General features: G+C 39.9%; 1 protein-coding gene across 1 annotated transcript; it reads right to left on the reverse strand.

The window, feature by feature from the left end:
- Positions 1-1496: 1496 nt before the first annotated feature.
- On the reverse strand, positions 1497-1777 carry LOC744764 (small ribosomal subunit protein bS21m-like). The gene has a single exon (XM_054678469.2). The coding sequence runs from the start codon at positions 1775-1777 to the stop codon at positions 1514-1516; it is 264 nt and encodes an 87-aa protein (XP_054534444.1). The 3' UTR covers positions 1497-1513.
- Positions 1778-12469: the final 10692 nt, after the last annotated feature.

A 12469-nucleotide genomic window follows, 5' to 3' on the forward strand; every position in this document is an offset into this window, starting at 1 on the left:
TATCTCATCACATTCTCCATATAATTGCTACATCTTAGCATAGTCGAAGGCACCTAACAGGTGCTGAATTAATGCTGAATGAATTCATGAAACACTGCCCCCTTACCTGAGTCATTGGCCATGACCCATTCAGACTACTCCCCAGAAGAAACATTCCTGAAATCCTATCTATAGCAAGACCCTGGATAGTTTGACAGGCCTGTGGAAGCAGGCTGATCCCAAGAAGACTGTAATACCAGAAAACAATAATGTCCAGGTGGTAGAGCTAGGACTCCAGGCCTTGCAAAAGATTGGGACTCAAGCAGGAGGAAGTGCACACGGAAGACTTAGGCAGTGACTAGGCCTGACTCACGTTCTTCTTTGTCCTCATTCACAATAGGGGTAGCCTCAGAACACCATATTCTGCTGTGCAGTTTGTGCCATGTACACCTCCTAGGGAAGTTGGGGTAGGTACCATTCACATTGTGCTCAATGGGACTGACTGCCTCTGCTGGAGTTGTGCAGTGTACAACCAGGATGACCCTATACGGATCACCTAGGAACAGGGGCAAAGTAATAACCAGCAGAAGCCCTCACCTGGGTGGGTCAGCAGCTGAGCTTTCTCTTTCAAAGAAAAAAATAAGTTTTATCTGTAACAGCAGAGGGCATTCTACTATAATGGATCCTTGAACTTATTATGAGAGGCAGAGCCAACTTTTCAGAAATGAATTTACACCATCCTATCAGCTATGGAGGATTTTTTTTTTTTTTTACTTTCAACAAATTTTTCATTGTAGTAAAACATAAAATTTACCATCTTAACCATTTAAGTATACAGTTCAGTGGCATTAAGCACATTCACCTTTTTGTGCAACCATGATCACCATCCATCATCCATCTCCTGTTTTTGTTTTTGTTTTTGATGGAGTCTCACTCTGTCATCTGAGCTAGAGTGCAGTGGCGTGGCCTTGGCTCACTGCAACCTCTGCCTCCCGGGTTCAAGTGATTCTCCTGCTTCAGCCTCCGAAGTGGTTGGGACTACAGGTGCCTGCCACCATGCCTGGATTTTTTTTTTTTTTTTTTTTTTGTATTTTTAGTAGAGATGAGGTTTCACCATGTTGGCCAGGCTGGTCTCTCGAACTCCTGGCCTCAAGTGGTCCTCCCGCCTTAGTCTCCCAAAGTGCTGAGATTACAGGCATGAGCCACCATGCCCAACCATCATCTTCTGAACTTTTTCATCTTCCCAAACTGAAACTCTGTGCCCATTAAACAATAACTCCTCATTGCCCCCTCCTCCAGCCCCAGCAAACACCATTCTATTCCTAGACTACTTTCAGACTCAGTTTCTTCTTTCACTTAATGAGAGAGGGTCCACTGCTGACTAATGGGATTGTTTCTATATGTGGAGGCCTTCTTGCAAACATGTGATTGAGTTTATTGTAGAGAACGGTAATAGGAAATGGGATTGTAGAAAGAAAAGAGATGGAGACAAAGTTGGATGAGGGTTTCATACTGGGTGTCCCATCCACAGGCCTCAGCAGCCCTGCCACGGATCTACCCAATTCTTTTGCATCAAGAAGTTGATCTTGCGAGCCATTTCCATGTTATAGATCTGCCAGCACCTTTTATAGCTTTTCCTCTGTCGCTGGCAGGATGGCTTTTCATTATACCATGGACGTTTAATGTCCTCAAGGAGCCCATCCACAGTGAGGATTCTGTTTAGGGTCCTGTATGCACCTTCCACGTTTCCTTCCTGTACCATCTCAGTCCTGGCGGTGAATTTCAGATGTTTTGCCATGACCTTGGATTTAAGTCTCCACTCTGCAGAGCCTGGCACGCTCAGTACCTAGTCAACCCTGGCTATGGAGGATTTAAAGTTGCTTTAGAAATATGTGTGTTTGCCTGTTGGCGGGACTGTAAACCAGTTCAACCATTGTGGAAGACAGTGTGGCGATTCTCAAGGATCTACAACTAGAAATACCATCTGACCCAGCCATCCCATTACTGGGTATATACCCAAAGGATTATAAATCATGCTGCTATAAAGACACATGCACACGTGTGTTTATTGCAGCACTATTCACAATAGCAAAGACTTGGAACCAACCCAAATGTCCATCAGTGATAGACTGGATTAAGAAAATGTGTCACATATACACCATGGAATACTATGCAGCCATGAAAAAGGATGAGTTCATGTCCTTTGTAGGGACATGGATGAAGCTAGAAACCATCATTCTGAGCAAACTATCGCAAGGACAGAAAACCAAACACCGCATGTTCTCACTCACAGGTGGGAACTGAACAATGAGAACCCTTGGACACAAGGTGGGGAACGTCACACACCAGGGCCTGTCATGGGGTGGGGGAGGGGGGAGGCATAGCATTAGGAGATATACCTAATGTAAATGATGAGTTAATGGGTGCAGCACACCAATGTGACACATGTATACATATGTAACAAACCTGCACGTTGTGCACGTGTACCCTAGAACTTAAAGTTTAATAAAAAAAAAATACGTGCTTGCTTTCTCCAATTGTAAAATATTTTAAACAATTTTTGTTTTATTTATTTGCTTATAGGTTATATATTTACATGGCTCCAAACTTAAAATGTATAAAAGATCATGCACTCCTATCCTGTAGTTTTTATCTTTTGGAAGCAACCTATCTTATCAATTGCTTAAGTAATACTTCAGAGAAATTTTATACATAAACAGATAGCTAAGTACATATATGTTTGCTTCTCATTTTTGTATAAATGGCAGCACACTATACACATTTTACTGTATCTTGCTATCTTCAGTAAACAAGAAGTCTTAAAGATTATTCTCACCAGTATATAAAAAATTTATTCACTTTTATAGCTGAATAATATCCCATCACAAGGATGTAACATAAGTTATTTAAACTTTCCTCTTGATGGACATAAAGATTGTTTCCAATTGTTACCTATTTCAAATAATAATGCAGCTAATTAATTTGATTACATGCTGACTGGAATGTGAACCCTATTGAGAAAGAAGAGTTTTTGTCTGTGTTAATCACTAATGGATCCCCAGTGTCCACAGCAGTACCCTGTACATAGTAGCTGATCAATAATTATTTGTGGAATCAATCCTCTATTTCATATATACATCCACATCTATCTAAGCCTATATCTATATTTTGACCAACTGTATCTACCCATTTATCTATCTACCCTCCAATATAGAACATACATCACACCAAGAAATTCTCTTATCCCTCTTTCTGTTCAGTACACATTTCTCACCCTGGAGCAACTTTTTTCTGATTTTTACTACTATCAGTTAGTTTTGCTTGATGTTAGACATCATATAAATGGAATCATACAGTGTATTCTTTTTTGTTCTGCTTTGTTTCATTTTATATAATGTTTGTGAAAATCATTCATGTTGTTGTATGTAACAGTAGTTTACCTTTTAAAATTGTTAAATATTTCACCACTATATGAATATATTGAAATTTATTTATCCTCCTGTTGATAAACGTTTAGGTCATTTCTAGTTTTTGGCTATGATGAGTAAGATCATTATATGCATTTTTGTACAAGTCTTTTTAGGACATATATTTTTATTTATCTGGAATAAACTTTAGGAAGGGAATTGCTGGGTCACAGGGTAGGTGTATGTTTAATTTTGGAAATACTGAACAGTCCTTCAAAGTTACTGTTCCATTTGATGCCATCACTAGCAATGTATGAAAGTTCCAGTTGCTCTATGTCTTCATCAACATTTAGTGTTGTCAATCTTTTCAATTAGAGACATTCTGATGGATATGATATATACTTCATTGTAACTTTAGTGCACGTTTCCCTGATGACGAATGAGGTTAAGTAACTTTTCACGTGCTTATTGAACATTCACACATCTTCTTTTGTGAAGTGTCTGTTCAAAGGTTTTGCCACTTTTAACTGAATTGCTCATAATCTTTAACCTTTGTTTTGTAGGAATTTTTTGTAATAGTCAAGGGACAAGTATCTTTTTTCTATTCTGGCTACTCTTTTAAAAATTGTGTCCTTTAAAAGAAAAAAATTAATTTTGATGAAGACCAATTTATCAAATTGCTTTAAATGAGTAAAGCTTTTTGTTTCCTTTTTAAGAAATCTCTGTTTATCTTTAGGCCAGCAAGACATTTTCTTTTTTTTTTCTTTCTTTTTTTTTTTTTTAATTATACTTCAAGTTTTAGGGTACATGTGCACATTGTGCAGGTTAGTTACATATGTATACATGTGCCATGCTGGTGCGCTGCACCCACTAACTCGTCATCTAGCATTAGGTATATCTCCCAATGCTATCCCTCCCCCCTTCCCCCTCCCCACCACAGTCCCCAGAGTGTGATATTCCCCTTCCTGTGTCCATGTGATCTCATTGTTCAATTCCCACCTATGAGTGAGAATATGCGGTGTTTGGTTTTTTGTTCTTGCGATAGTTTACGGAGAATGATGGTTTCCAGTTTCATCCATGTCCCTACAAAGGACATGAACTCATCATTTTTTGTGGTTGCATAGTATTCCATGGTGTATATGTGACACATTTTCTTAATCCAGTCTATCATTGTTGGACATTTGGGTTGGTTCCAAGTCTTTGCTATTGTGAATAATGCTGCAATAAACATACGTGTGCATGTGTCTTTATAGCAGCATGATTTATAGTCATTTGGGTATATACCCAGTAATGGGATGGCTGGGTCAAATGGTATTTCTAGCTCTAGATCCCTGAGGAATCGTCACACTGACTTCCACAATGGTTGAACTAGTTTACAGTCCCACCAACAGTGTAAAAGTGTTCCTATTTCTCCGCATCCTCTCCAGCACCTGTTGTTTCCTGACCTTTTAATGATTGCCATTCTAACTGGTGTGAGATGATATCTCATAGTGGTTTTGATTTGCATTTCTCTGATGGCCAGTGATGATGAGCATTTTTTCATGTGTTTTTTGGCTGCATAAATGTCTTCTTTTGAGAAGTGTCTGTTCATGTCCTTCACCCACTTTTTGATGGGGTTGTTTGTTTTTTTCCTGTAAATTTGTTTGAGTTCATTGTAGATTCTGGATATTAGCCCTTTGTCAGATGAGTAGGTTGCGAAAATTTTCTCCCATGTTGTAGGTTGCCTGTTCACTCTGATGGTAGTTTCTTTTGCTGTGCAGAAGCTCTTTAGTTTAATTAGATCCCATTTGTCAATTTTGGCTTTTGTTGCCATTGCTTTTGGTGTTTTAGACATGAAGTCCTTGCCCATGCCTATGTCCTGAATGGTAATGCCTAGGTTTTCTTCTAGGGTTTTTATGGTTTTAGGTCTAACGTTTAAATCTTTAATCCATCTTGAATTGATTTTTGTATAAGGTGTAAGGAAGGGATCCAGTTTCAGCTTTCTACATATGGCTAGCCAGTTTTCCCAGCACCATTTATTAAATAGGGAATCCTTTCCCCATTGCTTGTTTTTCTCAGGTTTGTCAAAGATCAGATAGTTGTAGGTAAGTGGCGTTATTTCTGAGGGCTCTGTTCTGTTCCATTGATCTATATCTCTGTTTTGGTACCAGTACCATGCTGTTTTGGTTACTGTAGCCTTGTAGTATAGTTTGAAGTCAGGTAGTGTGATGCCTCTAGCTTTGTTCTTTTGGCTTAGGATTGACTTGGTGATGCAGGCTCTTTTTTGGTTCCATATGAACTTTAAAGTAGTTTTTTCCAATTCTGTGAAGAAAGTCATTGGTAGCTTGATGGGGATGGCATTGAATCTGTAAATTACCTTGGGCAGTATGGCCATTTTCACGATATTGATTCTTCCTACCCATGAGCATGGAATGTTCTTCCATTTGTTTGTATCCTCTTTTATTTCCTTGAGCAGTGGTTTGTAGTTCTCCTTGAAGAGGTCCTTCACATCCCTTGTAAGTTGGATTCCTAGGTATTTTATTCTCTTTGAAGCAATTGTGAATGGGAGTTCACTCATGATTTGTCTCTCTGTTTGTCTGTTGTTGGTGTATAGGAATGCTTGTGATTTTTGTACATTGATTTTGTATCCTGAGACTTTGCTGAAGTTGCTTATCAGCTTAAGGAGATTTTGGGCTGAGACAATGGGGTTTTCTAGATAAACAATCATGTCGTCTGCAAACAGGGACAATTTGACTTCCTCTTTTCCTAATTGAATACCCTTTATTTCCTTCTCCTGCCTGATTGCCCTGGCCAGAACTTCCAACACTATGTTGAATAGGAGTGGTGAGAGAGGGCATCCCTGTCTTGTGCCAGTTTTCAAAGGGAATGCTTCCAGTTTTTGCCCATTCAGTATGATATCGGCTGTGGGTTTGTCATAGATAGCTCTTATTATTTTGAAATACGTCCCATCAATACCTAATTTATTGAGAGTTTTTAGCATGAAGGGTTGTTGAATTTTGTCAAAGGCTTTTTCTGCATCTATTGAGATAATCATGTGGTTTTTGTCTTTGGCTCTGTTTATATGCTGGATTACATTTATTGATTTGCGTATATTGAACCAGCCTTGCATCCCAGGGATGAAGCCCACTTGATCATGGTGGATAAGCTTTTTGATGTGCTGCTGGATTCGGTTTGCCAGTATTTTATTGAGGATTTTTGCATCAATGTTCATCAAGGATATTGGTCTATAATTCTCTTTTTTGGTTGTGTCTCTGCCGGGCTTTGGTATCAGAATGATGCTGGCCTCATAAAATGAGTTAGGGAGGATTCCCTCTTTTTCTATTGATTGGAATAGTTTCAGAAGGAATGGTACCAGTTCCTCCTTGTACCTCTGGTAGAATTCGGCTGTGAATCCATCTGGTCCTGGACTCTTTTTGGTTGGTAAACTATTGATTATTGCCACAATTTCAGCTCCTGTTATTGGTCTATTCAGAGATTCAACTTCTTCCTGGTTTAGTTTTGGGAGAGTGTATGTGTCGAGGAATGTATCCATTTCTTCAAGATTTTCTAGTTTATTTGCATAGAGGTGTTTGTAGTATTCTCTGATGGTAGTTTGTATTTCTGTGGGATCAGTGGTGATATCCCCTTTATCATTTTTTATTGTGTCTATTTGATTCTTCTCTCTTTTTTTCTTTATTAGTCTTGCTAGCGGTCTATCAATTTTGTTGATCCTTTCAAAAAACCAGCTCCTGGATTCATTGATTTTTTGAAGGGTTTTTTGTGTCTCTATTTCCTTCAGTTCTGCTCGGATTTTAGTTATTTCTTGCCTTCTGCTAGCTTTTGAATGTGTTTGCTCTTGCTTTTCTAGTTCTTTTAATTGTGATGTTAGGGTGTCAATTTTGGATCTTTCCTGCTTTCTCTTGTGGGCATTTAGTGCTATAAATTTCCCTCTACACACTGCTTTGAATGCGTCCCAGAGATTCTGGTATGTTGTGTCTTTGTTTTCGTTGGTTTCAAAGAACATCTTTATTTCTGCCTTCATTTCGTTATGTACCCAGTAGTCATTCAGGAGCAGGTTGTTCAGTTTCCATGTAGTTGAGCGGCTTTGAGTGAGATTCTTAATCCTGAGTTCTAGTTTGATTGCACTGTGGTCTGAGAGATAGTTTGTTATAATTTCTGTTCTTTTACATTTCCTGAGGAGAGCTTTACTTCCAAGTATGTGGTCAATTTTGGAATAGGTGTGGTGTGGTGCTGAAAAAAATGTATATTCTGTTGATTTCGGGTGGAGAGTTCTGTAGATGTCTATTAGGTCCGCTTGGTGCAGAGCTGAGTTCAATTCCTGGGTATCCTTGTTGACTTTCTGTCTCGTTGATCTGTCTAATGTTGACAGTGGGGTGTTAAAGTCTCCCATTATTAATGTGTGGGAGTCTAAGTCTCTTTTTTGGTCACTCAGGACTTGCTTTATGAATCTGGGTGCTCCTGTATTGGGTGCATATATATTTAGGATAGTTAGCTCCTCTTGTTGAATTGATCCCTTTACCATTATGTAATGGCCTTCTTTGTCTCTTTTGATCTTTGTTGGTTTAAAGTCTGTTTTATCAGAGACTAGGATTGCAACCCCTACCTTTTTTTGTTTTCCATTTGCTTGTAGATCTTCCTCCATCCTTTTATTTTGAGACTATGTGTGTCTCTGCACGTGAGATGGGTTTCCTGAATACAGCACACTGATGGGTCTTGACTCTTTATCCAACTTGCCAGTCTGTGTCTTTTAATTGGAGAATTTAGTCCATTTACATTTAAAGTTAATATTGTTATGTGTGAATTTGATCCTGTCATTATGATGTTAGCTGGTGATTTTGCTCGTTAGTTGATGCAGTTTCTTCCTAGTCTCGATGGTCTTTACATTTTGGCATGATTTTGCAGCGGCTGGTACCGGTTGTTTCTTTCCATGTTTAGCGCTTCCTTCAGGAGCTCTTTTAGGGCAGGCCTGGTGGTGACAAAATCGGTCAGCATTTGCTTGTCTGTAAAGTATTTTATTTCTCCTTCACTTATGAAGCTTAGTTTGGCTGGATATGAAATTCTGGGTTGAAAATTCTTTTCTTTAAGAATGTTGAATATTGGCCCCCACTCTCTTCTGGCTTGTAGGGTTTCTGCCGAGAGATCCGCTGTTAGTCTGATGGGCTTCCCTTTGAGGGTAACCCGACCTTTCTCTCTGGCTTCCCTTAACATTTTTTCCTTCATTTCAACTTTGGTGAATCTGACAATTACGTGTCTTGGAGTTGCTCTTCTCAAGGAGTATCCTTGTGGCGTTCTCTGTATTTCCTGAATCTGAACGTTGGCCTGCCTTGCTAGATTGGGGAAGTTCTCCTGGATAATATCCTGCAGAGTGTTTTCCAACTTGGTTCCATTCTCCGCATCACTTTCAGGTACACCAATCAGACGTAGATTTGGTCTTTTCACATAGTCCCATATTTCTTGGAGGCTTTGCTCATTTCTTTTTATTCTTTTTTCTCTAAACTTCCCTTCTCGCTTCATTTCATTCATTTCATCTTCCATTGCTGATACCCTTTCTTCCAGTTGATCGCATCGGCTCCTAAGGCTTCTGCATTCTTCACGTAGTTCTCGAGCCTTGGTTTTCAGCTCCATCAGCTCCTTTAAGCACTTCTCTGTATTGGTTATTCTAGTTATACATTCGTCTAAATTTTTTTCAAAGTTTTCAACTTCTTTGCCTTTGGTTTGAATATCCTCCCGTAGCTCAGAGTAATTTGATCGTCTGAAGCCTTCTTCTCTCAGCTCGTCAAAATCATTCTCCATCCAGCTTTGTTCCGTTGCTGGTGAGGAACTGCGTTCCTTTGGAGGAGGAGAGGCGCTCTGCGTTTTAGAGTTTCCAGTTTTTCTGTTCTGTTTTTTCCCCATCTTTGTGGTTTTATCTACTTTTGGTCTTTGATGATGGTGATGTACAGATGGGTTTTCGGTGTGGATGTCCTTTCTGTTTGTTAGCTTTCCTTCTAACAGACAGGACCCTCAGCTGCAGGTCTGTTGGAATACCCTGCCGTGTGAGGTGTCAGTGTGCCCCTGCTGGGGGGTGCCTCCCAGTTAGGCTGCTCGGGGGTCAGGGGTCAGGGACCCACTTGAGGAGGCAGTCTGCCCGTTCTCAGATCTCCAGCTGCGTGCTGGGAGAACCACTGCTCTCTTCAAAGCTGTCAGACAGGGACATTTAAGTCTGCAGAGGTTACTGTTGTCTTTTTGTTTGTCTGTGCCCTGCCCCCAGATGTGGAGCCTACAGAGGCAGGCAGGCCTCCTTGAGCTGTGGTGGGCTCCACCCAGTTCGAGCTTCCCGGCTGCTTTGTTTACCTAAGCAAGCCTGGGCAATGGCGGGCGCCCCTCCCCCAGCCTCGCTGCCGCCTTGCAGTTTGATCTCAGACTGCTGTGCTAGCAAGCAGCGAGATTCCGTGGGCGTAGGACCCTCCGAGCCAGGTGTGGGATATAGTCTTGTGGTGTGCCGTTTTTTAAGCTGGTCTGAAAAGCGCAATATTCAGGTGGGAGTGACCCGATTTTCCAGGTGCGTCCGTCACCCCTTTCTTTGACTCGGAAAGGGAACTCCCTGACCCCTTGCGCTTCCCAGGTGAGGCAATGCCTCGCCCTGCTTCGGCTCGCGCACGGTGCGCGCACCCACTGGCCTGCGCCCACTGTCTGGCACTCCCTAGTGAGATGAACCCGGTACCTCAGATGGAAATGCAGAAATCACCCGTCTTCTGCGTCGCTCACGCTCGCCAGCAAGACATTTTCTTATGTTTTCCTCTAGAAGCTTTATGGAACTGTGTTTTGTGCTTAAGTCTGTGATCTATCTCAATTGTTATTATTATTATTGTATTCAGAAAAAATTCCAAGGTTCATGTGTTCCATACAGATATGCAGTTGACCTGGCACTATTTGCTGATAAGTCTTTCTTCTCCTGAGTGCATTGACTTGGCAGCTTGGTTTAAAAAAAAATCAACTGGGGTGCAGTGGCTCATGCCTGTAATCTCACCACTTTGGGAGGCTGCAGCAGGCAGATTGCTTGAGCTCAGAAGTTTGAGACTAGCCTGGGCAACATGGTGAAACCCCGTCTTTACCAACAATACAAAAAATTCACCAGGTGTGGTGGCCTGTGCCTGTGGTCCTAGCTACACAGGAGGCTGAGGTAGGAGGATTGCTTGAGCCCAGGAGGTGGAGGTTGCAGTGAGCTGAGATCAGTGCCACTGCACTCCAGCTTGAGTGACAGAGTGAGACCCCATCTCAAAAATAAATAAATAAATACATAAATATTTTAAAAAAGAAAAAAATCAACTGATTGTTTATATGTGGTTTTATTTCCAAATTCTCTGTTGTGTTCCATTGATCTATTTGTACATCATTATGTCAATACCATACTGTCTTCATTACGGTAGTAAGTCTTGAAATCAGAGTGTTGAAGACATTTTATACATTTCTTATTTTCTTAAAATTATTTTGGATATTCTAAACCTTTGCATTTAAATAAATTTTAGAATTAGCTATTCAATATGTTCAAAAAAGCATACTGGAATTTCAGTATGGATTGCACTAAATCTATAGATCAATTTAGGGAGAATAGATTCGTAACATTTTTGAATATGCCTATCTACCAATAAGGTATAACTCCCCATTTATTTAGGTTTTAAATTTCTCTCAGTGATGCTTTGACATTGTCAGTGCAGCAGTTTTGTACATATTTCATTAGATCATTTCCTAGGTACTTAATATATGTTGATGCTATTGTAAATGGTGTTGTTTTGAAATGTTATTTTCCATTTCTTTGCTCCTAACCTATTAAAAGGAAATTGACTTTGTATTTTCCCCTCAAATCCTCCAATTTTGATAAATTATTATTTCCGATAGGTTTTTTTGATAAATGTCATATATTTTCTATGAACATAACTAAGTTGTCTTCAAATAATAGCAGTTTTACCTCTTTATTTTTCCAATTTTTATGACTTTTATAATTTTTGTCTTTTCACGTTGCACTGGCAAGGGCAGATAACACAATGTAAAATACAGGCAGTGAGAATAGAATTTATTGATTCTTTCCTAATCTTAGTGTGATAACTATAGGTTCTTCATCATTATCCTTTCTCAACTTAAAAAATTCTTTCATTTTTAGTTTATTGAGAGTTTTTTTGTTTTACTTTGTTTTAAATCATGAAGAAAGGCTGAATAAAGCTATTAAGATGATTCAACCCTCTAGGCCTTGCTCTCCTAGAGTTTGTTGGAATAAAGAATGCTTACTTTGTGTTCCATGAACACATATAGGTTACCCATGTGAGACAGCCAACTTTTGGAAAGAAGTGAACATACCTTAGCAGAGAGAAGTTGCATGAGTTTTGCTTGTTTAATATACCAGTTACATTACTTGTCAATGTTCAAGAAAGAAAACTGGGGTCCAAAGAGATTATCTAATTTGTTCAAGGTCACACAGTAAAGCAGTCTGTCAATATAATAGCTATTAACACTTGATATAATGTCCTTATAGAAAGCAGTGCAAAAAGAAGGCTGTAATACACACGGGGAAGATAGTCAAAAGTGGATATTGGTGGTCGTGATTCCAGAAACCTACACCAATGCTCCCTGATCCAGTGCCCATAGCCACTATATCAAAATCTTCTCATTACATTGGGAAGTTAATGAAAAGCTGGGAAGACTCACTTACAGATTTGTGTTATGTCACAAGGTGTGGGTGAAAGATACCACAATGAGCTAGAAAGAATCAGGATCCAGGGCTCCAGAGGCAACTCTGACACTAGCCCGCTGTGTGACACCTGCCAAGTCATTGCATCTTTCTTGCCTTCAGTTTCCATTTGAAGAGAAAGAAACTGAATTAGATTGAGTCCTTACTGAATGATTCACAGACTAGAAGCTGCCATCAGGCCCCCTTCAAAGCAGGGAAGGATAGTCATGAATGAAGCATGAGGAAGGCCCTTTGCCTCAAAAATCTCTCCTACTTTTTCTCTCTCTCCTCTTCTACCACACATCGTCCCCAGTATCAACAACATTTTCCTTCATTCAGGTCTGAAACTGGTCATTCTTCTTACAGAAGGAAAACTCCT

This window comes from Pan troglodytes, chromosome 1, assembly GCF_028858775.2.
Source record: "Pan troglodytes isolate AG18354 chromosome 1, NHGRI_mPanTro3-v2.0_pri, whole genome shotgun sequence".
Taxonomy (NCBI): domain Eukaryota; kingdom Metazoa; phylum Chordata; class Mammalia; order Primates; family Hominidae; genus Pan; species Pan troglodytes.

Excerpts from the sequence above, each read along its gene's own strand:
- LOC744764 (XM_054678469.2), bottom strand. The coding sequence starts at position 1,777 with ATGGCAAAACATCTGAAATTCACCGCCAGGACTGAGATGGTACAGGAA.